Source organism: Phascolarctos cinereus, unplaced genomic scaffold (genome assembly GCF_003287225.1).
Source record: "Phascolarctos cinereus isolate Bilbo 61053 unplaced genomic scaffold, phaCin_HiC Scaffold_4;HRSCAF=312, whole genome shotgun sequence".
In the NCBI taxonomy this organism is placed as follows: domain Eukaryota; kingdom Metazoa; phylum Chordata; class Mammalia; order Diprotodontia; family Phascolarctidae; genus Phascolarctos; species Phascolarctos cinereus.
In genome coordinates this window covers 718,352,270-718,377,836 of record NW_027555847.1, presented here as the reverse complement: position 1 = coordinate 718,377,836, position 25,567 = coordinate 718,352,270, and the positions used below count along the sequence as shown (strand labels likewise).

The 25,567-nt window shown below is 43.6% G+C and overlaps 1 protein-coding gene across 1 annotated transcript in view; it reads right to left on the bottom strand.

Moving 5' to 3' along the window:
- Positions 1–25,567, bottom strand: part of MTMR3 (myotubularin related protein 3) — a 204,373-nt gene that overhangs the window by 53,730 nt on the left and 125,076 nt on the right. The window contains 3 exon segments of the mRNA XM_020996651.2: positions 13,989–14,105; positions 15,527–15,616; positions 22,337–22,419. Of these exon segments, the coding sequence (XP_020852310.1) occupies positions 13,989–14,105; positions 15,527–15,616; positions 22,337–22,339 (210 nt within the window). The 5' untranslated portion in view covers positions 22,340–22,419.

The window sequence follows — 25,567 nt, the reverse complement described above, 5'->3', positions numbered from 1 at the left end:
CCCTCTTCCAAATTTCCCTCTTACTGTCGAGGGTGCCACCATTCTTGAAGCACCCCAAACGCACAATCTGGATGCCAGATTTCTGCCTCTTTCTCACACCCCATAGTGGTCATTTCCTCTGACAAGACCCTCCGTCTTCCAGCTCTGGGTATTCCCACTGGCGGCCATCCGATGCCTAGAATGCTCTCCATTCCTCGCCTCTGCCTCCTAGTTTTTTTCAAATCCCAGATAAAACCCCAATTTCTACAGGAAGCATTTCCTGACTCCCCTTAATGCTATTGTCTTCTCTCTATTGATTATTTCCTATTTATCCTGTCTCTATCTTGTTTACACATATTGATTTGCTTGCTATCTCCCTCATTAGACTGTGAATTGAGGACAGGGACTATTTTTTGTCTTTCTCTGTATCCCTAGCACTTAGGACAGTGCCTCATACATAGTAGATGCTTAATAAATGTTTGGAATTTTTAAAAATTTCTCTTTAAAAATTTTTAAAATTCATTTTAAACTTAAATACAAAACAAAACAAAAAAAAGGAAAAAAGGTCATTTCCATATATATAGCAGGACATAAGAGAAGATTCAATATAAAACAATAAATTTCCACTTCACAAAAACCTATGTAATAAATCCTACACATTATTTTCAAAGCTAACCAGCTTTTCTGTGCTTCCTTCTAAGTTTTCTTCTCTGCAGTGCACTTTTTTTTCCTCCCTCCCTCCCCTTTCCCATCTTAGAGAAGGCTACAATTAAAAGTGAATACACACACACACAAATATCTATAAACATACACATATACATCATACATATAAAATCATACTATGCATGTTTCTATTTGTCAGTTCTTTCTCTGGAGGTGCATGGCATCTTCCTTCATAGGTTCAAGTCTTTCCACGTTTTTCTAAATCAACCAGCTCATCTTTTCTTATCTCACAGCAGTATTACATCACAATTATATACTATCTGAGAAATTGTCTATGAAAGGTTTCTGCCAATTATCTCTTTTCTTTCTAATCTTCACTACACTGGTTTTAATTATACAAGAAATTTTTAATTTAAAATAATCAAAATTATCCATTTTACACTTCAACAATGCTCTTGTCTTATAATTTAAGGCCTACTACTGCTGAATCCCCCTCCTTTACATCCCCCCCGTTTCTCTAAAATTCCTGACCTTTTGTTTTTCCAAATGAATTGTTATTATTTTTTTCTAATCCAATAAAACAATTTTTTAGTAATTTAATTGAGATGGCATTGAATAAATAGATTAGTTAGGTAAAATTGCCATTTTTAATTCATACTAGCTTTACCACCCATGAACAATGAATATTTCTCCAATTATTTAAATCTGACTTTATTTATATATAAATATACATATATTTATTTATATATAAATACATGTTTTATATTTATGTTCACGTAGTTTCTATTTCTGATTTGGCAGGTATACTCGCAAGTATTCTATACTATCTATTCATTTTAAATGATCTAAAACAATACTGAATAATATTGGTGACACACAGTGTAGTTTTCCCTATTTTCCCCTTACAATTAAATCTATTTTAGCTTTAACTTTGTCTAAGATCATGATTATCACCCCTGCTTTTTTTACATAATAAATTCTATTCCAGACCTTTATTTTATCTCTGTGTGTATCTCTCATTTTTATTGTGTTTCCTGAAAGCAATATACTATTGAATTCAGATTTTTAATCCATTTTGCTACATTTCCTTTTTATGGGGAAATTCATCCCACTCACATTCTAAGTTATAATTATTTGTTGTGCATTTCCCTCCATCCTATTTTTCCTCACTATCGTTCTTGCCCTATTTACCCTATCCCTTCTCACCCAGTCTAATTTACTTCTACCTTCCACCTCGCTCTCCTATTCCTTAATCTACCCGTCCCTCCTGGAGTCTCTCCCTTACTCTACACCTTAATCTACCTATCTTTCTAAGAGTTTCTCCCTTAATCCCTCTCCTAACTCTTTTTTTTAAATCAATTTATTTTGAATTATCAACAATTACTTCCACAAACTTTTGGGCTTTAAATTTTTCTCCCCCTCCTTCCCCAAGACGGCACGCAATCTGATATAGGCTATATATATACATTCCTATTAAACATATTTTCATATTAGTGATGTTGTAAGTAAGAATTAGAACCAACAGGAGGAAACACCAGAAAGAGGAAACAAAACACAACAGAAGGGAAAAAAAGCAAATAGTATGCTTCAATCTGCATTCAGACTCCATAGTTCGTTCTTTGTGGACAGCATTTTCCATCATGAGGCCTTTGGAGATGTCTTAGATCCTTGTATTGCTGAGAAGGATTAAGTTTATCAATATTAGTCATTGCGCAATGGGCCTGTTACCACGTACAACATTCTCCTGGCTCTGCTCACTTCACTCAGCATCAGACCACACAAGTCTTTCCAGGTTTTTCTGAAGTCAGCCTGTTCATCATTTCTTATAGCACAATAGTATTCCACTACATTTATATACCACAACTTGCTCAGCCATTCCCCAATTGATGGGCAGCCTCTCAATTTCCAATTCTTTGCCACCACAGAAAGAGCTGCTATGAATATTTTTGTACATGTGGGTCCTTTTCCCATTTGTTTGATCTCTTTGGGATACAGCCCTAGAAGTGCTATTGCTGGATCAAAGGGCATGCACATTTTTGTAGCCCTTTGGGCATAGTTCCAAATTGTTCTCCAAAATGGTTGGATCATTTCACAACTCCACCAGCAATGTATTAGTGTTACAATTTTCCCACATGTCCAACATTTATCATTTTCCTGTTTTGTCATGTTGGCCAATCTGATAGGTGTGATGTGGTACCTCAGAGTTGTTTTGATTTGCATTTCTCTAATCAATAACGATTTAGAGCATTTTTTCATATGACTATAGATGGCTTTAATTTCATCATCTGAGAACTGTCTTCATATCCTTTGACCATTTAACAATTGGGGAATAGCTTGTGTTCTTATAAATTTGTCTTAATTCTCTATATATTTTAGAAATGACGCCTTTATCAGAGAGACTGGTTGTAAAAATTCTTTCCTAATTTTCTACCTTCCTTCTAATCTTAGTTGCATTGGCTTTGTTTGTGCAAAAACTTTTCAATTTAATGTAATCAAAATTATCCATATTGCTTTTCATAATGTTCTCTATCTCCTGTCTGGTCATGAATTCTTACGTTCTCCATCAATCTGATGAGTAAACTATTCCTTATTCTCCCAGTTTACTTATGGTATCAGCCTTTATATCTAAGTCATGAACCCACTTTGACTTTATTTTGGTATATGGTGTGAGATTTGGGTCTATGCCTAGTTTCTGCCATACTCTTTTCCAGTTTTCCCAGCAGTTTTTTTCAAAGAGTGGGTTCTTATCCCAGAAGCTGGGGTCTTTGGGTTTATCAAATAATAAGATTACTATAGTCATTGACTACTGTGTCTTGCATATTTTACTGATAACATTTTCACATATAAAAAGTAAACAGTTTGACCTTACTGAGTCTCTCCTAATTGATTTTTAATGTTTACTTTATATTTCTCCTAGATCTTATATGCTGAATTTTCCATTAAGTTCGGCTCCTTTTGTCACAAACACCTGAAAGGTTTTCAATTTATTAAATGTCCATACTTATCCCCCATTCAGGAGCACACTTAACTTTGCTGGGCAAGTTAATCTTGGTTGCAACCCTAGCTCTTTTGCTCTACAAAATATACTGTTCCAAGACCTACAGTCCTACAATGTAGCAGCTGTTAGGTCTTGTGCAATCCCTGACTGCAGCTCCACAATACTTAAATTGTGTTTTTCTTGTTGCTTGCAATATTTTCTCCTTAACCTGGGAGCTCTGAAACTTGGCTATGATATTCCTGTAAGTTTTCCTCTTGGGATTTCTTTCAGCTGGTGATTAGTGGGTTGATTTTTTTTTGTTGCTGTTCTGTTTTGATTTTTCTACTTCTGCTTTACCTTCTTGTTCTAGAACTTCACAGAAATGTTCCTTAATAATTTCTTGTAATATTGTATCGAGATTCTTTTTCTAATTATAACTTTCAGGTTGTCTAGACTATTCTTATATTGTCTCTCCTCAATCTGTTCTTTAGATCAGTTGTTTTTCTGATGAGATATTTCAAATTCTTGTCTTTTTTTATTCTTTTGATTTTGTTTTATTATTTCTTGGTGTCTTTTATAACATCATTAGCTTCTCCCTACCCAATTCTAGTTTTCAAGGAATTATTTTCTTCTTTAAGTTTCTGATTCTCTATTTCCAGTTGGTTGACTTTTTTTCCCATAATTTTCTTGGATTGCTCTTATTTTATTTTATTTTATTTTTTCTAATTTTTCCTAGGTCTCTGATTTCTAAAGTCCTTTTTAACTTCTTCCAAGAACCTTTTTGTGCTTAGGACCATCTGACATTTCTCATTGAAAAAGGTGTGGCTTTTTTCACTCCGCTGTCTTTCTCTGAATGTGAACCCAGATCTTCTCTATCCCCATAGTAGCTATCTATGATTGGGTTCTTTTTCCTTATTGATTTTTATTTTATTTTGTTTTTAGTAGCATACTATTATAATCAAGTTCTAGTCCTGAGGTGTGAGGAGTGATGCCCCAAGTCGCAAGTCCTTCTTCCTGTTATTTTCTGAGCTCTGTCCCAGAGTCCAACCTTGGGCACTCTTCTCCACCCATAAGCCACAGCTCAGGCCTCCAGCCATGCTGTCCCACAAAAGCTCTTGCTCTCTATGGTCCATCTGGTGGGAGCAAACTTCAACTGTCCTGCCCTGGAACCGAAACCAGGGAAACTGCTCTACTACAAGTGCCCACAGCCAGCAGAGTTCCCACCTCTTTGCTAATGTACTCACCAGACAGCATCTAGTGATGCCCATCTGCTCCCAACCCCTCCATAGTAATGACCGTGAATAAGCATTAGGGAAAGAGGCTGTGGAAATGACTTCTGACCCCACACATCCCAGGTCATGATTCAAGATGGTCCAGGCTAGGCTTGAGGGAGATGAAAAAGAAGGAAACTGGGTCTCTTTTCCCCAACAGCCATGTCATCCTTCCCACTCATTTAAGGATCATGTCAGAAAGCAGAATAGGGCAGAGGGGAAGGAGTGCCATTCCAAAGGGGTTTCTACCAGCTCAGAAGAGGACTCAAATGAAACCCTCCTAGAGAGAACTGGGACATTCTTCACTCCACTTTGTCTCATTCCAAGTTCTCGTCTCTACCCGGCTGCTGTTCTCTGGGATTTCTCTCCCACGTCCCAGGATGCTCTTGGGAAATCTCATCATCAGCCTTGGTACCCCACCTCATCAGCACCCTCTGTGCCTTGGACTGGAGGGTAAAGCCAAGCCTCCATTTAAGGGGAGAGCTCAGCTCAGGCATCTCTTTATTTCTCACCTGGATGAACTACTTGGGGACTTCTCTGCTTCTTCACTCATCACCCTGGGTAGGGGTGCCCCCTTCTCCAACCCCCAAGCTTTTCAGTTTCCTTTGGTGTGTTGTCTTCTTCAATTAGATTGCGAGCTCCTTGAAGGCAAGGACGAGCTTCCTTTTTTGTATTTGTATCCCCAGCACTTAACACAGTGCCTGGTATGGAGCAGTTGTCTAATAAATGGTTACTGACTACTGACTGAGTGATTGCTCCCCACATACGTGAGCCCTCAAGGTCACTCCCATTCCATGAAAGAAGACGGAGCATTTGCTTCTTATGCCAGCCCAAATGAGGCTCTGGAAACAGCACGACAAGTGTCTGCATTTAAAGGGAGAAGTTCTCCCTCGATTCTGGCCTTCCTTCTGCACCTCCAGGGAAGGAGAAGGGACATGAACCTCAGGAAGAAGGCTGGCTGCTGCAGGGAGTTGGGGGAAAGCCAACCAAGATTGGGGGCAGAGGCTGAAAGACAGAATATGGTAGTCTATGCAGGGCTAGGGCTTTCCATCTGAGACTAAAACCTTCATCTAGGAACTACCAAGAATATAATCCATGGATCTTCACTCTGGTTTTAATATGGCTAGTACTAGAAAGACAGACAAGATGTTGCCAGTAGACACTGTATGCCTGTAGGGCCTCTTGTGTCTACCTAGTCCTTTACCCCAAGATGCTAAGAAAAACCAAAGCTGCTGCTACTGAAAGATGCCTGACGGGGAGGAAACTCTGAGAAGAGAGGAGGAGGAGGCAGAAACTTTAGGAGATTCAGTTCCTTTATCAAATGAGAACAGCTTCCCTGTTTAGCTCATGGGGCTTCTCTGAAGGTCAAATGAGACCCTAACTCCCTAATGGGAGTCTTTTATAAATTGTAAAGCAACATAATTAAAAAGTAGGGTATTAGTTTGAAAGGGTTAAGGTGAAAAAGAAAATCACAAAATCTTAAGAGTTAGAAGATACTTTAGAAGTTATCTCTTCCAACTCTTTCATCTTACAGAAAATGGAAGTGGTCTGCCCAGTCATGCTGGCTGTGCTAGTGGCAAAGCCAGGACCAGCCTGCCAGCCTGTTCCACCTGCCTCCTCTGCCCCCTTCCAGCTCCATTCCCTGGGCCACACCTGTTACTTGAGCCTCTGCTCCTACTAGAGTCAAAGCAACAACAGGGAGTGATGATAACCAAATGCATGCCACCCAAACAAATGTCAAGGCCACCCCAGGAGCCCTGCTGCAACAGACCCACAAGACTTCTTAAGCTCTCCATGCTCCTGCATGCTCCTCTCATGCACCCTGCCAAGTAAGAGGGTTCTTGGCCTGCAGAGAGAACATGAACAATGTGAACTGGTAAGGCAGACACCAGCCGACTTCACGTCTTCCAGGCCCAATTGAGGGCCTAATGCTACGGGAGATGGTACAAGGATTGGGGTTGGGGGGGAGAGGCTCCTCTTGGTGCCCATCAGATCACACTCTCTCCTAGCCTGTCCTCTGGGAAGGCAGGGAGGGGGGTCCCATGTTCACTGGGGAGCTTCCCTCTACTGAACCTAAACTTCCCCTCACCACCAGGACCCTTCAGCACAAGTTTATCCTTGGTATGAACCCTGGTTATTCTGACAAGTCTAATGGTAATATGTTTTCCTGGGGATCTTTAAAAAGATGCCTGCAAGGGGCAGCTAGGTGGCACAGTGGATAGAGCACCAACCCTGGAGTCAGGAGGACCTGAGTTCAAATCCGGCCTCAGACATACAACATTCACCAGCTGTGTGACGCTGGGCAAGTCACTTAACCCCAACTGTCTCATCCCCCCCCCCCAAAAGATGCCTGTAACTGAAGCATACTATTCGCTCTTTTTTTTCTTCTCTTTTGTTTTGTTTCCTCTTTCTTGTGGTTCCTCCTATTGGTTCTAATTCTTCTTTACAACATGACTAATGTGAAAATATGTTTGATAGGAATGTATATGTACAGCCTATATCAGATTGCGTGCCATCTTGGGGAGGGAGGTGAGGAGGAGGGGGAGAAAAATTTAAAACTCAAAAGCTTATGGAAGTGACTGTTGATGAATCAAAATAAATCAGTAAAAAAAAAAAATTTTAAATGCTTGTAGGGGATGGAGGGAGACAGAAAAAGGCTTCCAAAAACGTAGCTCCTTGGTTAGGTGTCTTGGATCATTTCACTGTCTTCTCCTAGAGCTGGAGGTCTAGAGTAGGACAGGATATCACAAATCATCTAGACCAGGGCTAGGGAACCTGTGGCCACATGTGGCCTCCAGGCCATAGGTTCCCCACCCCTCATATAGACCAACTTCCTCCTTTTGTAGGTAAGGAAATAGCAGCCCAAAGGCAAATGACTTGCCTAAGGTCACAAAGGCAGTAAGGGGTACCACCTGAATCTATTCAATCCTCTTTAAAGAGTCCTTGGGGCACACAGAAACCTATCATGAAGAGCTAATTGCCAGAGCCCCAACTACCCCAGGCACAGCTGCAGACCTGGGACCTACTCTCCAACAATGGGCAGCCTAGTTTTTTGTCGCTAGCACACCGTGTTCTGCTTCTGTCTACCAAACCCACGCCTGGAACTGCCTCTGATCCAAGCCTTTCCATCTCACTATCTCCACTGAGGACACGTGTATAACTTGTAAAAAGTCATAAAACACTTTTACATAGACAATCTCAGGTGTGCTAAGAAGTGCAGGCACTGTCATCCCATCAGTACAACGGAGGCCACTGAAACTCAGGTCAATGAAGTGAGTCATTCTCTGAGGGTCTTTCTGATTGCATTTGCACCCTCAGACTGATGCCACACTCTTGACCCCAGATCAACACACAACTACTTTCCAATTCAATTACAAAAACAATGAATAACCACTTGCCCTAGGAAAACAGAGGCAAAAATGAAGGTTTTCTGCCCTCAAGAGATTTGTGCTCTCCAGAGATAAACATGTGGTAAGTACCAAGGCAGCTGAAGGGGAAGGCTGCTTCCCTGCCTTCTCTCTTTCATCCCACTTCACCTCTAAGCCTGGCCGGATGATTCTAAATGGCAGAAGCATGAACATGATTCAGGTTTCCCGTCCTTAGGGTCTGGGGGTACGGCGGACTGTCCAACCTGTCCTTTTACTGGACCCAGGGCTGATTTTCTCCCTAGCCTACCCTTGGTCCCACCAATAATCTGACAATCCCCTCGAGCTCATGCCAGAAAAACAGCTACCCCCCACACACACACACACAGTGCTGCTAGTCTACTCTCCCACAGGCAGCTCTACAGCTAGCCAAAGCAACAGAAAAGCAATTCCAATTTTGTTCAAGTAGACATGCGACGCATCTTGCTATCACACTGCACAGAGAAGTTCGGATGACCATGCTTCTACTGGATTTAATTTCTCAAATACCCTTGCTTTTAAAAATAGCTATAACTAGTTAGACAAGAGGAAAAATGTAGATCGGAAGGGTAACAAAAGCCCTCTTTAAAACTGGCGGGAGTCCGGTTACAACTTGCACTCTTGTTCTTTAGTGCAGACAAAACAACAGACACAAATGTCATCGCCACACGGAATAGCCCCAGCCACGCACGCCCTGGTTATGGGCCAAGAGACCCTGCCCTGGGAGTCTGAGGACAAGGCATGGTCCTGGGCTGGGTCACACGGTCTCTAAGGCCCTGGAAGTGGAGGCTCCAAAGCTGATCTGCTGGGTGACCTTGGGCAGGCAGGGCACCTTTCTAGGCCTCGCTTTCCTCATGTGATGGATGACTTCTAAGGTGCTAGCTTCAAATCTGCAACAATATGACTCTATGATCTTTCTCTGTCAGACACATCTAACCCCATCCCTGATTTCCCACATGCTCAGCAAGGCCACCTTTGTTCTTCCCCTTTGACACTCAAAGCCCCGCATTCCAAAATAGTCTTGGAAGCCCCATCAGTGGGAAAGCTGCTGTGTGGGACATTACTGACAGGAGAACACTAGCATTCCTGGAGCCAGATGAGCTAGGTTTGAGTCGTGACTCAGGCCATCTCCCGAGGGAAGCCCTACCTGCTCTGCTTCACAAAATGAGCACGTGTTTACTTACCTGCTGTTACCCCTCCAGCAGAATGGTAAGCTCCCTGAGGGCAGAAACTGCTTTTTATTTTTGTCTTTCTATGGCTAGCTCCTTGCACATCACAGATACTGAATAAATGTGTGATGAATCGAAATTACTTCCCTTTCTGAGAGTCAGTTTCCACATTTAAAAATGGAGATGATAGTACAGCATTACCTGAATCCAGAGGACTGAGCACGCCACCCACCTCACGCCAGAGATGATGGACTTAAGCATTTCTGGAAGTAGCCAAAGTAGGAATTTGATTTGTTGGACTATGTAGGCATGCTGTGAAGAGTTTCTCTTGTTTGTCTGTTTTTCCAGTGAGGGTGGGGGTGGGGGTGGGGGTGGGGCAAGTGAAGAGGAGAGAAAACCTTTTTTTAAAAGAAAATGAATAGATTAGAAAATCCTAATGGAATGGCTGAATGGCTGAAAAGTTATCGTGGTATTAATTTAAATGGAAATAGTTACTGAGCCAGGTCTAGTTGCCTGTATTTAATGTTCAACATTAAATTCTAATGAAATATCTAATGATAAAAAGAAAAAACGTAAAAGCATTTTGTAACAATAAAGTACTACAGCTCACATTTAGAAAGCATATTACTTTTTCAAAGGATCTTCTTCACAACCCAGTGAGTTGACTGGGTCCATTTGGAAAATGTACAAGGCTCCAGAACAGCTGGGACTGAAATACTGTCTTTGTTTCCCCAGTACTGTGTTTTGTACACAGTAGGCACTTAATAAATGCTTGGTGACTTGAAGAGGAGAAAACTAAGGACCTGCAAGATTAGCCCCTGATCGCCCATTTTTAAGGGCTAAGGGTGAAAGCTCCAGCATCATTGCATTTGGACTTGGAAGGGGCCTAGAGGTCATCCGGTCCAGACCTATCAGTTTAGAGTTGAGCAAAATGAAGGAGAGAGAGGCAAACTAATTTGCTCAGGGTCACACCTACAACAGAGCTGCACTTCACACTAAGGTCCTCAGTCTCCAAATCTGCTCTTTCATCCTCGGCTCTTTCTCATTTCCTACCCCCCATTCTGCACCCTGCCTCCCATATTCTGCGGTGTTGCTATTACCTCTCATAAAAGGCCAGGTTCCTCCATTATAAGGCTACCCACAATTGGAAAACATGAGGGCGACAGAGCTCCCTCCTAGCTGTCTCTGGCAATCTGCCCCATCCAGAACTGCCTACCTTGCAAGCTTGGCCCTGGAACTGCAACTGTAATGTGATTTCAAAAGCCAATGCTGAATTTGGAAATGAACTCTTGGACAACAGCCGGTCTACCCTTTTTGGCCGGGCACGATTGTATCCCCTTCACGGCCCACCGAGCCTTTTGTTTTACCATTCATTCAAACACAATGTTCTTATTACAATGGTCTGGGAGTCCTCCATCGAATCCAGTGCCCTCAAAACCATATGGGAAGCCTCCTGAACACTCAAAATAAGTTTGCTACAAGCAAAGGTGTGACAACATCCCAGCTGATCATGCCACTTACTGGGATTTCACAAGAAGGAGATTGAGAGGCAGTCTATCAAATTATAAGAAAGAGACAAAATGACATGAATTAAAAGTCTGAATTTTTCATGGAACTCCACATTAATACTTATACACATTACCTAAGCCTAGTAGAGATCTCCTAGATAAGAAATATAGAACCACAGAGTTGGGGAAATGCAGGCTGGCTTTCCCCTTGGTGACTACCAACTTTAATTCTGTGGTATATGGCCTTTTTCCTCTGCGCAAAAATTTGATGTTGAGTGAATCTGCATGTTTCATTGGCTGTATGTTGTCTATTGTACCCAGCTCCTGCCAATATGTCTCATTTGATGTACTGTGAGATTAAAAGAGAACGCACAATGTTTAGAAGGTACTAAAAGCTACCTGAGACCTCTTGCTAAGTCATTTTCAAAACAACTTTACTGATATAAGGATACCAAAAATGATGAAAATTCAAAGGCAGCCCATGAAATTGACAGCCAAATAACTTGGGCTTTGAGGTATTATTTGCCTTTTTTCCCCCAGTTAGCTATATGGATGGCTTTTAAAAGAGGGCACCTCGATCTTCTCAGTTTTAGGCGAAGGCCCATCTCCTAGGCCTAATAAAAACGTGCTCGATGGGTCCTTGTACAGACTACATGCTCCTTTCCAGAAGGCCTGTCATCTGCACAACACCGAGCACAATGGATGAGGGTGTAAACGTTCCTTTATTTGCAGGTATCAGGTTAAATCAATCTTAATTTGAAATGTCTAATATTCATGAAGTCACTCAGGAGGAGTTACAGGTACCAATCATTTTTCTGTCCAAAGCCACTATCTGAAGCTTGGCTTTTCATTTCACTGAAGCAAAATCTAGAACATTTATTGAAAAGGGGCAGAAATGCTAGCATCTCTTTGAATGATCGGCTGTCCTGGGGTAAGGAACAGAGCGCCTTCAGAACCAGTCCAGGCTGCCAGAGCCTGTGTCCTAATTCCTGTTGTGTGACTATCACTGAGGGCTTTATTGGGATATGGGCACACAGAGGCAGAATCAGACTCAATGGTATATGCACAGTTTAGAAATGAAGATGTGATACCATTAGGGACACCACACACTTCTCTGATCTTGCCTACATCTAAAAAACATTCCAAGAGAGTAGAAACAATTAAAGTGCTGTTTTTGTTTTGTTTTGTTTTGTCTGGGGGAGGGGGAGGATCTCTGAGGATAGCCCCCTGTTCCAAGGGATAAGCAAGGTATTGAAAATCTCTCCCATCTCCCTCCACATAAAGCTTATTTATGATTCCAAATTAGTTCCAGCCCATTAGCAAGCAGAAAAGCACAACATTAAATTAATTGTTCCATCAATTTCTACTTGACACTGCAAAGATAATTAAGTATCTGAGAATTCAGTAGGGGTTTTCTTTGGAGCTGAGTTCAAGCTCTAAACCTCTAGCCGGTCTCACAAAGTTACTATGTCTAGCAGCATTGGCCAACCTCCTTCCTTGAGAAATCTGCTATATATTTTTAGCTGAGAGCCCAAATACAAATATGGCAGCTGTGCTGGCACATTGAGCACAATGAGTGCTGTGATCACATCCCAGCCCTTTGCACTAAAATGAATTTACAAGACTGTGGCTCTGAGGAGGCTGCAATTATCACTATGGCCAAAGGTGTTTCAAAATGATATAATGTGTGAGGGACAAACACATATTTCTCATATTTTGCAACTGAAAGTATGACACTGTGGTGTGATATTTCTTGATTTTTAGATTAAATGAATTGGAATGTAAGTGATAAACGTTTACGTAACACCAAGCTATATTTACCACATTGTGCAAAAGAAAAAAAATAGAGACCACTGAGAATTATATAACTATGAACACTTCATGAATACACACAGCAAAGAACTATGACTATGGAGCACCATGAAGGAAGGCAGCACCAAAATAATTTGCCTTACTACACTATGATGTGGGGATACTGAAATCAGAAATGGACTCCAAGGTCTCTCCCAGCTCTGACAGCATGTCTAGTTCCGCTATTCTGTCAGAAGAATCATGATAGCACAGACTTAAAGTCAGATGGGACCTTAGGTCACTGTTCCCAAATCTCTCAGTTTACAGATGAGGAAGCTGAGTCCTAGAGAGATGAAGTGACTTGGCCAGGGTCACACAGTTAGGAAGCGTTTGAGGTAGGATTTGAACCCTGGTCTTCCTAATTCCAGGTCTCATACTCTGACTACTACGTTCCATTGCTGCTAAGGTTCATTCCAGCTCTAAAACGCTCTGATGCTAACATCTTCGCTCACTCTAAATTCTAATGACCTATTCTGGTTCACTTGCCAGAAGACCCTCAGGATAGCGCCATCAATGGCACCACAACAGAGCCCTCTTCTATGATGACAGCGATGCTCAGGACCGACTAGCTCCCTCAATGTACCTTCACAGACCCAGAGAAAACACATGCCTCTCAACATTCAGATTCCTTCCATGAGAAAACAAAGACACACTAACATCTCCCCCCCTTGTACACCCCTGGGCACATCTTCCCTCCAGGGGCATCTTTCTGTCTGTCCCTCAGTCCGATGCCACACTGACAAAGTGGCTCAGTGAGCACTGGCCCCAGTAGCTGACACTTCCAGGGTTCACCACGTCCAGCTTGTCTGTTGGTCACTGTTCAGCTGGATACTCTAATCTGCTCAAAGGAAGGGCTGTTTTAGAACGCTCTGAATGAGAACCCATCAAAATCAGAGGACACTTTGGTCCCTAAGTCCATCAGCCTTTTTTCCCCCCTCCTTTGGCAAGGTAATTAGGGTTAAGTGACTTGCCCAGGGTCACACAGCTAGTAAGTGTTAGGTCTGGTTTGAGACTGGATTTGAACTCAGGACCTCCAGACTCCAGGACCAGTACTCTACTACACCACCAAGCTACCCCATCCGTCAGCTTCTTTCTCTGTTCAACATTATTACTGAAATTTCCCCTCCATCATTTTTCCCTGTCCTCACCATAGTCTGATTACTTACGTTAACAAGTGACTCCGTGAACTTGATGTGCAGCCTGTAATTAGACAGTGCGATGACGGCATCCTCAGCCCGGCCCACGAACTCTGTGCTCTCACCGTGAAGTTCCAGGAAAGGAACCTTCAAAACGGAAGAAGAAATCTTTCAAAGTTCAGAAGCAGTCAAACAAGTTCTTCAAAGCCGATCCCTACGGTGTAACCCATTTGCTATATTAAAATGCACTTATTCAAATAGTAATAGTTGTAAAGTGTATTTAACTGACTTTATGTTTAAAGTTGAGGTCGAACTTTTCCACAATGAATACTCTGACATGTAGGTTCAAATACTATGATCCTGCATATGGCTGATTACAAGTCTGCAGAAGCTGGGTAAGGCACCATCTCTCTTAAATGAAGCAAATTATTTGAGCTATAGGACATCTGAGATCCCTTCAAATTCTGAAATTCTTTGATGGGATAAAAAACAGAGAGAGATGTTGTATACAGGTCCCTCTCACAGCACTCTTGAATTCTTGGGATGTCACCATGTCACTCACACAGGGGAAATGCTACTAAGCCTTAGAAGCTTTAGAAAAAACCAGAGAGAGAGCAATGCCTCAAGGAGTAGGATGGCAGAGCCATCACCGTAACCCTGGAAGTTCTTGAAAGTGCTCTCTGCACGACCACCCTCGGAGGTAAGTGGTCTAAGTATGATTCTCCCCTTTTAATAGACAAGCTCATTAATATGCACTAAAGCTCAGAAGTTAATGGTCACACAGCGAGTAGATGCCAAAGCCTTGACTGAACTGAGGCCCAGCATGCTTCCTACAACACTGGCCTGCCTTGAAATAAACATTCACCAAGTGCCATCAGGGTACATATGGAGGAGGTGCAACAAGAGACACAGAGATGAATGAGACACAACCACTGTCCTCAGGGAACGTCTAGTCTGGCATTACAGATAAGACATGTCCATGTCTTAAGAGAAGGCTTAAGGGTGGTGGCAATTCTCACAAGGGTGAGATCAGGGAAGGTTTCCTGCAGAAGGGGGCAGTTGAACGAGGCCATGAAGAACTTCCATGGAGAGTGAATGGGGGGTGGGGTTTAGGAGAGAGGAGGGGTTTGAAGGAAGAAGGACCATTGTGATCAAAAGTGTAGAACATAACTGGCAATGGAAATTGCCCATTTTGGCTAAGTGTAGGACATGTGAAGGGGAAGCAATGCGAGACAAGCCTTGGAAAGTAGGTTGGGACCAGACGATAGAAAGTTCTGATTGCCAGTCCAGAGTTTGGACTTTACATGACAGGCAATGGAAAGGAATGAAAGGTTTCTGAGCAGACAAGGAACATACTGGAGCTGGGATTATGTCATACAGGGAAAACGGAAAGGGAGAGACCACAAAGGCAGGGAGCTAACAGGAGGCCACAGAGCCTTGAACTAGGGGAGCTGGGGCTGAATGGAGAAGGCAGATATGAAGGAGTCCCATCCAAAAGCTTGGCGACCTTGTTAGCAACCACACAACTACGGTTTGGTCAAAAAGGACAAAAGCGACCTAGTCATTACCTGAAGATTCTCATCCTCTCGAATCAATTGCTTCCTGGGAAAGATTTGATTGGCCTGGATGCATTCAAGGCTGTGCTGTGTCTCTTCATCCTGGAAAACCCCAAATTTCTGAATAATGTTGATGCTGCTCTTATTCACCCACAATAGGGCTTGTTCAACAATGACTAATGGGACAACCATAAAGAGATTCCAGGGACCCTTGAAAAGATCACTGGGCACTGCAGACCATCTGAATTAAGAGAACTCCTAAAAGTATCCCAATCCACGTGGGTCACCATCAGAGACAAAAGCAAGTGCTTTGACACCAAATGTATAGCCAAAAAGAGGATACTGAGGATGGTTCAACCAAACCACATTTTAATGAAGTTGCTGGTACAGACTCTTGGGGAAACAAATAATTTCTTTTCATTTGTATAAAAGGAGGCATCTTTCACTTTAGGTCATCATTCTGGGCAGAAGGGCTTATCTGGTGGACACACAGTTTATTAGAAAACCAATCCTGAAATCGAGATACCAGCTGCTTAAAAAGCAATTTTCAAAAGCCAGACAAAGTCACGCAAACACAAGAAATACAACCGTCAAGATACTGGTAAACATTTAAGTTACATTATGTTTCGGCAGTTAAGTAAACCTCCTCAGAGAAAGATTTTTAACCAAACAAAATGGACAGTCACATACAGTTTTGAAGATTAAACCTATCACCAACTTTGAACATAAAATTCCAATTACATAATTCACCACTATAATCAGATCCCAAATATAAGTTAAAGCCTATGTGACATTTATGTTAATGTCGAATTAGGATATGAACTGATCTGGTGACTATATGCTAGGGCTGCAATCACTCTAATATAAATGGTCTGGAGGACCCCAAACCTAGAAACTTGAACCACCAAATCGTACATTTTCTTCCCTCCCTGCCCCTCCGCACCACCCCCCCCCTCAAGAAACCAGAGACCATCTCTGTGTTCCTGTGTATCCAGGCTCACTGATTTCTCCCACTGTTGACCAGGGAAGGGAAAAGAAGAGCCAGTGAGCATCAGATGGAGAGAAAGCAGAAAGAGCAGCGCGTCTGGCATCATAAGACTGAAATTCAAGTCACAACTCGGATTCTTTAGAGTTGTACAACTATAGCGAGAGTCCCTTCCCTTCTCTGAGCCTCAGTTTCCCCATCTGAAAAGTGAGGATCACACTTGCACCAGCTATCTGACAAGGGTGTACTGTGACCCGAGTCCCCTGGAAGGTGCCAATGGACTCACATGGACGGCAGACCCATCTGTTTGGTGGAATCTTGGTCACGCCCTCTCCTAAAACAGCACACCCCAAAGCCTTCAGGTTTTATCTGACTTCATGAAGTACCAGTGGCAATCTCTGGCCTCACCACATGACTGCCCAATCTTCTCTTCCTAGCCTGCATTTTCCTGATGACAGATATCTTTGACTCCTGTACCTCCTTGGAGATAACACCTGGTTCTAGGGTGCAGCCTGCTCCCACCTACTCTGTGCCCTTCCTCTGCTCTCTGTGGGAGAGTCATTTTCACTTCTTCAGAGATGGTCAGATCCCAAGCCTTGGTGCCATTCAGCAGCACCAGGAGAAGGATGATCTTAGAAAGATGGCTCTTGGTTTTCAGGAGGTGTAAGGTATCATCAAACACAAGTGCTAAATAAACTGCTTATTGTGATTGTTGCTGTATTTAAAAGGCCCATGCATTAAGCTCAAGAACGGTGTGCTTTTCAGTTAAATCACTGTCTCTCTTTAAAAATAGAAATCAAAAGGTGATTTTTGTTATTCTTTTCAAAACTCTCCAAAAGGAAATTCCTAAGGACACGGAGGAAAAAGGCCAGTTGAACTCAGCTGAATTCTGAGCCTTTTCTTGGACTCCTACTCCCAGCTGGAGAAGAAGGGCTGCAAAATGACAGGAGAGGCCAGCGCTCCCCTGTACCTCCAGCAGGTCGTTGAAAGGGTGGAACCCCTCCCCTCAGTGCCCTGCTGCCTGATCGCACCTCACAGCCAGAAGACACAGTCAAGAAGATTTTGTTGGGTCCTGGTCGGTCCGGAGGGGAAAGATTTGCCCCGTGGCATTGCAATGGCCTGGCAGCAGCCCAAGTTGCCTCCCGCCACCTGAAGAGAGCAGTGCTACGTAGCTTCCTCCCAAGGGACGCCCTGACCTCACTGTCCTCGTGCACACGGCCGGGAATACCAACCTTTAAATGGCCGAGAGCAGAAATGAGGCAGGAGGCCATTTACTCACCCACCCCGAGTGGCACTGTCAGCCCCACCTCCCCCCACTGTGATGACCAAGTCCAGTGGCTATAACCCAAGAAGTGACTGTGAGCAGGATGATGTGCTGCCATAAGAGGAATGACAAAGAGTGGAGGGAAAAGAACAAGGTGTCAGTGGCCACTGACAAGCCTAAGCAACTGTGGAGCAGCCTCTGCTTGCCTTCGTTAGGAGAAGGTGGGTTCCCCTGAGATCAGTTTTTATTTTTAATTTGATAAAGGCACTCTAGACTGGGAGCTCCTTGAGGGCAGGGGCTGTCTTTGCCTTTTTTCGGATCCTCCGTGCTTAGTACAATACCGGGCACATAGTAGGTGCTCAATAAATGTTTCTTATTTACTGACTTACTGCTCCTTGAACACACAAGGATGAGGAAAGACGTAATGAGTTACGTAGGGGCGCACAGAGCGACAGGATTAGTTGCCAGGCCACTCGATGACGGGGCCCTGGCAGGATCCTCACGCAGGTGTGTGTGTGTCAAACTGGAAGGTTCAGAAGGAGAAAGCTCCAAGTCACAGAGGCCTAGAAGAGAGGAGGCAGCCAGTTTCTCCCAAGGCGCCGAGCAATGACATGTGGATGGGCAGGCCAGATCCCAGACCAGAGTTCTCCTACACTCACAGCCAGCAGCTCTCCCATTCTCCCTCACCTCTCTGAGCTCGGGGAGTCTCCTGCTGGCCCTACCGCCTGATGCATAGGGCAATCAACAGGTGTGCAATAACTTCAGCTTAGATGAGGAAGCAGCAGGGTCAGAGGCCCTGGAGCCTCGTTGGGAGAGCCTGGGGAGTGTAGAGGGAAAAGGGCTGGCTCCCACCCCTACTTGTCTCCACGGCTGCTGTGGCACTGGGACAAGTGGTCTCTGCTGCCAGGGCCTTGACCTTCTCATGTCTAAAATGGAGTTGGCTTCCAGATCCTCTCTAGAGCTCTTCTCTAGAGCTGCCAGGCACCTAGACAGGGTATGCTTTCACCATCTAGAACACAGAAGGGGCTTAATAAATGCTTGGGCTCATTTTATGTTGGAAGTACCCTTCCAGTTCCACCATTTTAACGATTCCTGCCAGTCCTAACAATAGATTCACGTCACATTTTAGCTTCCCTAATGCCAATTCCAGTTATCTCCATCCTCCTAGCTTTAAGGAAAAACTTTTTCCCCCAAAGGACAGTGTAAAACACTAGGAAAAAAGTTACCTTGTATTAAAAATGCAATGAAAGTATTTTTGTCTAGCATGTTGGAAAACAAAGAAAATGGAGGAAGAGGTGCGGGGGGGGGACTGATGGAGGGGTAGCAAAAGCCAAACCCATCTCATTCAAAGACGAAATAAAAGATGTTCCAGCTACTTTCCAGTATGTGGATCCCACTGACAACCTGTGAGGGAAGGAAAGAGCAGGGATTTCCACATAAATCCCCACCACATCATACAAATCAGAGGAACAGCCGGCATCTTTAGAAGGCTTTCCCTACAATGTGTTTTGTATGATTGCACATGTATAACCCATGTCAAATTGCTTGTCATCTCAGAGAGGGGAGAGGGAGACAATTTGGAACTCAAATTTTAAAAAAAGAATGTTAAAAACTGCTTTCACATTTAATTGGGGAAAAAAATAAAATATGATTAAAAAAAAAGAATGCTTTCCATACCTTAACTCACTAGAACCTGCCAATGACCTTGTGAGGTGCTGAGGGCATCAGATCAGTAAGCCCCACTTTACATTTGAGGACACCAGGGTTGCTCTGGAAGTCGTGTGGGGGCCCAGGGCTATCCCCCTGCAAGGCCTGCACTCTTCCCACCACCCTTGCACTTGTGACACTGCTGGTATGCATTGGACTTGCACCCCACAACCAGCAAGAAGAAAAAAGATCCAGTCTCTACTGAGACTTACACAGAGATGGCCACTTATTATCAACCTCATCACTGTATTGACATCAGAGAGCCACAGTTATGTGAGAACGAAAAGGGAATCTTGTAGATCATGAAAAGGAAGGAAAATGACTTTGCCAAGGTCTCATAGCTAGTTAGTGGAAGAGAGAAGAGGCCCAGGTAGACGATGACTTCTTGGTGCTTTATCGTTGGTGGTTGAGTAGACCACCTCGACTACACAAAGTATGAGACAGCTGGGAAATAAAGGGAAGAGCATCAGGCTTGGGGTTCAGAGGCCTGGATTCAAGTTTTCCAGTTCTGAAACTTATTAGGTATGTAATCACAGGCAAGTCCCTTAATTAACCTCTCAAAAACTCAGTTTTCTCATCTGTGAAATGAGAATAGCACTAATATCAAAGAGGGATTGCAAGCACTGCATTGAACAATAAATAAAGCACTACACAAACAGGAGGTATAATCATGATCTGGGAAGGATATCAAGGGAGATGCTCCCACCTACAAGTTCTCGGACAGAAGACCAGTAGCACAGTAGAACAGGGAGGCGGCTGCATGGGAATGAGGGATATCTGGAGGGACAGAGCACCGAGCTCTCTGATTCAAACTAGCTGGGTGACTGGGAGCAAAGAGCTTCTGCCTTCTAGCTCACAGTATCTACCTAAGAATACCAGCTGCATTTTTATAGCACTTTAAGACTTGCAAAGAGCTTTACAAATATCATCTCACTGGATCCTCATAACCACCCTGGGACAGAGGTGATGTGTTATCTTCCCCATTTTACAGCTGAGAAAACAGAGGCACTCAGAGGTGAAGTCAGCTGCCTAATGACACTCAGGCAGTGAGCGTCTGAGGCCAGATTTGGGCCCGGGTCTTCCTCACTCCAGGTCCCATGCTCTGTGCACTGTGGCGACCTCACCTCCAAAAACAAGTATTCAGGTGACCTCTCAGAGCCCTCTGCTCTTTACAAAATGCTGCACTTTTGAGTGGCAGGTGGGCCAGGCCCACTAAGGCATGCTGCGCTGTCCTCATCTCTGCTGAGGAAGGCGCTAAACAACATGGCAGCCGTGTGTGGGGGTAGGGGGTGGGGGTGGAGGGGTTCATGGGGAAAAGCTACCCCAAAAACCAGTCATGTAAAATTCAGACCGGGGGAAAACGAGCCACATGCCTCAATGTCACAGAGTCCTCCTTCAAAGGAGTCCTCATGTGTTACCTCTCTAACCTCCAAGAGGGAGTCTCTCCCCTCCTGGGATCCCTCCCCCACTTCCCACAGGCTATACTCAAAGCTGTTGTATCAACTCATCACATACACTGGAATACTCTGCCAAGAGAAGGCATCAAATGCCTTCCTTCCTCCTCGCCTTCAGTACCTACTCTACTGCACTGCTAACTTAAATGAAGTAACAATCTAAAAACACATCTGTCCTCATGTCTCTAATGAAGCTTGAACTGAATCTGGTTCCTTCAGTTCCCTCTCTGTGCACCAGAATGAAGCCGCCGGGCTCCAGCAACTGTGTGGGAGCCCGGGAGCCGGAAGTGGGGCTATCAGAGAAGGTGATCCTTGGTAAGCACTTGGGCTCCAGCTTCCTGTCCCTAGGCCTTTCATGGAAGGGGATCTATATACTTCTCTGGTAAGGATCTCTGGTAAGGACTGGAGGTTTTTCAGAGTTGGGAGAAGGGGAAAAGAGACAGAATGAATGAATGGAAAATCATTTATGAAGTGCTATCTGTGTGCTGATGACTGTACTATGGACTGGGGATATAGCTACAAAGGCACAAAGTCCTTGCCCTGAAAGAGCTTGTATTCTGCCAGACAGGACACAGAGAGAGGATGTCCGGGCAAAGGTTCCAGGGCTTAGGAGGAGGGGCAGGAGAGGTGACTGGCCCACAGCTTCCATTCTGGGGAGCAGGGGCAGAAGAGAAGGAGCAGAGCAGGAAGCGCCAGTCTCTGGGAGTGCTGGGGAGGCATAGGGGGAAGGGAGTGAAGCATGGCGGGATCTGTCTCTTAGGCAGCCCCCAATCAGGAAAGAACAGAATGCCCATGTGTGTGAAAGGGGAAGATGAGGGATTATGAAGACCAAAGAGAAATCCTTTCTCTATATCTATTGATAAAAAAAATAGTTCACCATTAACATACAGTTTTACTTAGTTACAAGGTGCTTTCCTTACCACAAAGCACCAAGGTTCTCTCTCAGCTCTTTCAGGGACTAGTTTGATCACCATAATAATAAAAATAGCTAGCATTTTCCTAATACTTGAGGGTTTCTAAGTGCTTTACAAACATTATCTCTTCTGACCCTCACAACAACCCTGGGACATAAGTGCTGGTTATTATCCCCATTGTGCAGATGAGGAAACTGAGGCTGAAAGAGGTTCAGTGCTGGTAAAGGAGCCTGATAAATCTGGGTGACATCACCAGACTAGCAGCTTTGAGGCTTCTGGGCTTCCACTGGACAACACAGCCCCTGACCATAAAGCCAATGACTCTTTCTGCTTCTAAATCCTATACTTCTGAGAAGAGGCCAGAAGCAGATGAAGGTAGGTTCAAGAAACCTGGGTTATTTTCTTGACAAGAAGGCTTAATTTTGAATCTAGAGTTCAGCTGAATTACAAAGCTACTTCTGAGGCCAACATTTTTGCCTGGTGACTCCTTCTGCTTACCATGACAGGAAGCCCAGGTTAGGAGGAGGATCCTCGTCCTAGCTCAGCAGATGGCAAGGTTCTTCTTCCTGTCACAGTGAAATCTAGAGAAAAAGGGGGGAAAAAATGTCACTGGTTTTTTTCAGCTAATAACCTACTTTAAGTCTATGGATTTAGTAAGCTAACCAAAGCCAACTGGGAAAGGGTTAGCTATATCTGGCTAATTCCCACTCTACTGATATGTAAACCCAATAATTCACTTTTAAAAATCCCATTGGTCTTAACCTATTTCTGAGCAAACAGTGTTAAATGTCTTCGCTTAAACTGAGGAGTTAACATCGGTCTGATTATGCTGAAACCAGATTCTCTCATACACAGAAACAACTGTTTTGTGGTTCATTTCATAAACCAAGTGATACCCATAAAAATGAGAACAGGCAAAGCAAAAGCTCTGTACATAAAAATGAACTAGTTTTATTCACACACTCAAAGATTCCCTGTAGCGCATAAAAGACGAGCTGACTTTGGAAAATATCATGCATTCCTCCTTTAAAGGGAGAAGATAACTATCTGGTGAACACTGTCCTTGATTTAAAAAGAGCATCATGACCAATTTTCAAGCCTAAACATTCTTCTTACATATTAGCAGCTATAAAGTATTATGAATCTCACCCAATCAAGCCAACAGAGTTTTCCTATACCTACTACGTGTAAGGAATTGTGGAAAATACAGAGTATTTGAGGAGAATTTCCACAGTCAAGGAGAACAGCCAGCTCCCAGGTGTTCACGGAGAGTCCACTCCAAGCCTACCTCAAGGCCACTTAGGCACAGACAGATACAAAGATGACACTGCTAAGTATACTTAGGTACAAACAAACTGGACAGCAGAGAGAGAAAATGATCACTGCTGGTTTAGGGAGTCAGACTTCATAGAGGACTGAGTAGGACTCAGGCAGAGAGGAGGGAAGACAACACCTAGAGGTGTTCACGGCCAGGGCAAAGCAAAGAGCCAAGAATGGGCTATGGAAGTTGAGGAGGATGAAAAATTCAATCTGCCAGAATGCAGGATTTATGCAGGATAATGGTGAGATATAAGGTTGGAAAGGTAGACTAGGGCCAGAGAGTGCAAAGTTTGGAATACCAGGCCACAACGGTGGAATTCCCAGACATAATCGAGGAGGCAATGGGGAGTCACGTGGGTGTGATTAAAGCAATCTTTTAAGAGGACTGTTCTGGTATAATGACTCCCCTGCTCAATATACTCCAATAGACCAAACACAAAATCCTCTGGCATTCAAAGCCTTCTGGCCCCTGGCCCCTTCCTACGTCTCCACTCTTCTTACGCCTTACTCTCCACCAGGCACTCTTTGATCCAGTGGCACTGGCCTCTGAGCTTCCCCACAAACAGGATGCTCCATCTACTGGCTCTGGGAATTTTCACCGGCTCTCCGCCAGGTCTGGTATACTCTCCTCCCTCTTCTCCAACTACTGACCTTCCTGGCTTCCTCTGAATACCAATCAGAATTCTACCTTCTCAAGGAAGTCTTCCCCAAATCCTCTTAATTGCAGGGCCCTCCCTCTGTTAATGATTTCCTATTTGTCCTGCATATAGGTTGCTTGACATATCTGTTTTCATGTCTTCTCCTCCTTTAAATTTTAAGCTCCTTGAGGGCAAGGCCTGTCCTCTGCCTCTTTCTGTATCCCCAGGGCTTAGCTCAGTGCCTGGACCGTAGAAGTGCTTCATCAATGTTTACCGACTGACTGACTGACTGGCAGAGACTGGAGAAGAAGAGACCAGTTAGGAAGTTACTGCAAAATCCTAAATATGAAGTGGTAAGGAGCAAGGGGATTTCCAGTAAATAATCTTAGTGACTGACTGAATAGAGGGATAGAAAAAGAAAAGAATTGGGCAGTTCAAAACAAGAGATGATGACGATGATGATGGAGGAGGCAGGGAGATGCAATCTCATCTCTTTAGCAGAGTCAAAATTACACAGCGACTGGCTGATTTTTGTTCTTGGTGCAGTCTTTCCATTCAGACCATTGTGAGTCAGTGTGTATGTTGTTTTCATTCAGATTTCAGTAAGTGTCATTTTATGGGGAGGAAGAAACGGGATTTTCAAACAGTTCTTTTCATTTCATTAAAACCTGATTTTATTTCAGATTCTGATTCTCTCCCTCCCACTTCCTCCTCCACTGAGAAAGCAAGAAAAACAAAACCTATTACAAGAATGTATAAGCAAAACAAAGTCTTGCCCTGCGACATTCAAAAAAACCCCCAAAACTGCAAATCTGTACTCTAAGTCATCACCCCTCTTAGGAAGTGAGCAACATGTTTCATTTGAGTCCTCTAGAATTGTGGTTGGCTGCTACTATAAGGAGGCAACTGTGTGGCACAGTAGATAGAGCCCTAAGTGTGGAGTCAGGAAGATCTACGTTCAAATCCGGCCTTAGACACTTATTAGCTTTGTGATCCTGGTGAAATCACTTAATCTGTTTGCCTTAATCCACTGGAGAAGAAAATGGCAAACCAATCCAATACCTTTGCCAAGAAACCTCACGGACAGTATGGTCCACGGGGTCACGAAGAGTCAGACATGACTGAACAACAACATTACTCCAATAAGAATTCCTAAGTCTTTCAAAGCTGTTTGTCTTAACAATATTTTCGTTATTGCATAAATTTCCTGGTTCTGCTCTGTTCATTCTCTATCAGTTCATACAAATCTTCCCAGCTTTCTCTGAAACCATATCCTTCAATCACATTCACAGACCACAACTTGTTTAGCCACTGCCCAATTTATGAGCACCCCCTCAATTTTCAATCTGTTCCCATCACAAAGAGCTCCTATCAATACACACACACACACACACACACACACACACACACACACACACTTTTTTTTTCTATGTGGATCTTTTTCCTCTTTTCCTGGTCTCTTTGCGGTATAGGCCTGGTAGTGGTATCTTACCAAGTATTTATTATTAATCTGGGCCAAGTGCACACTGCTCTCAAGTGGAAGGCTGAGATTTAATGAGATTGAATCAATGGGTTTTTAGCAAAAAATAAAATCTCTTTTAAAAAACAATACAGAATGAATTAATGAAAGCATCTCTCCAAGGTCCCCTCACCACATCCCCGTTCCCTACAGTCTCTCAGGTTTGCCTTCCTACCAACCCACATGGAGGCACAGGCTAGCAGATGAAAGATTCGAGGGCAGCATTCTCTGGCCTACCACAAAGAAGCACTC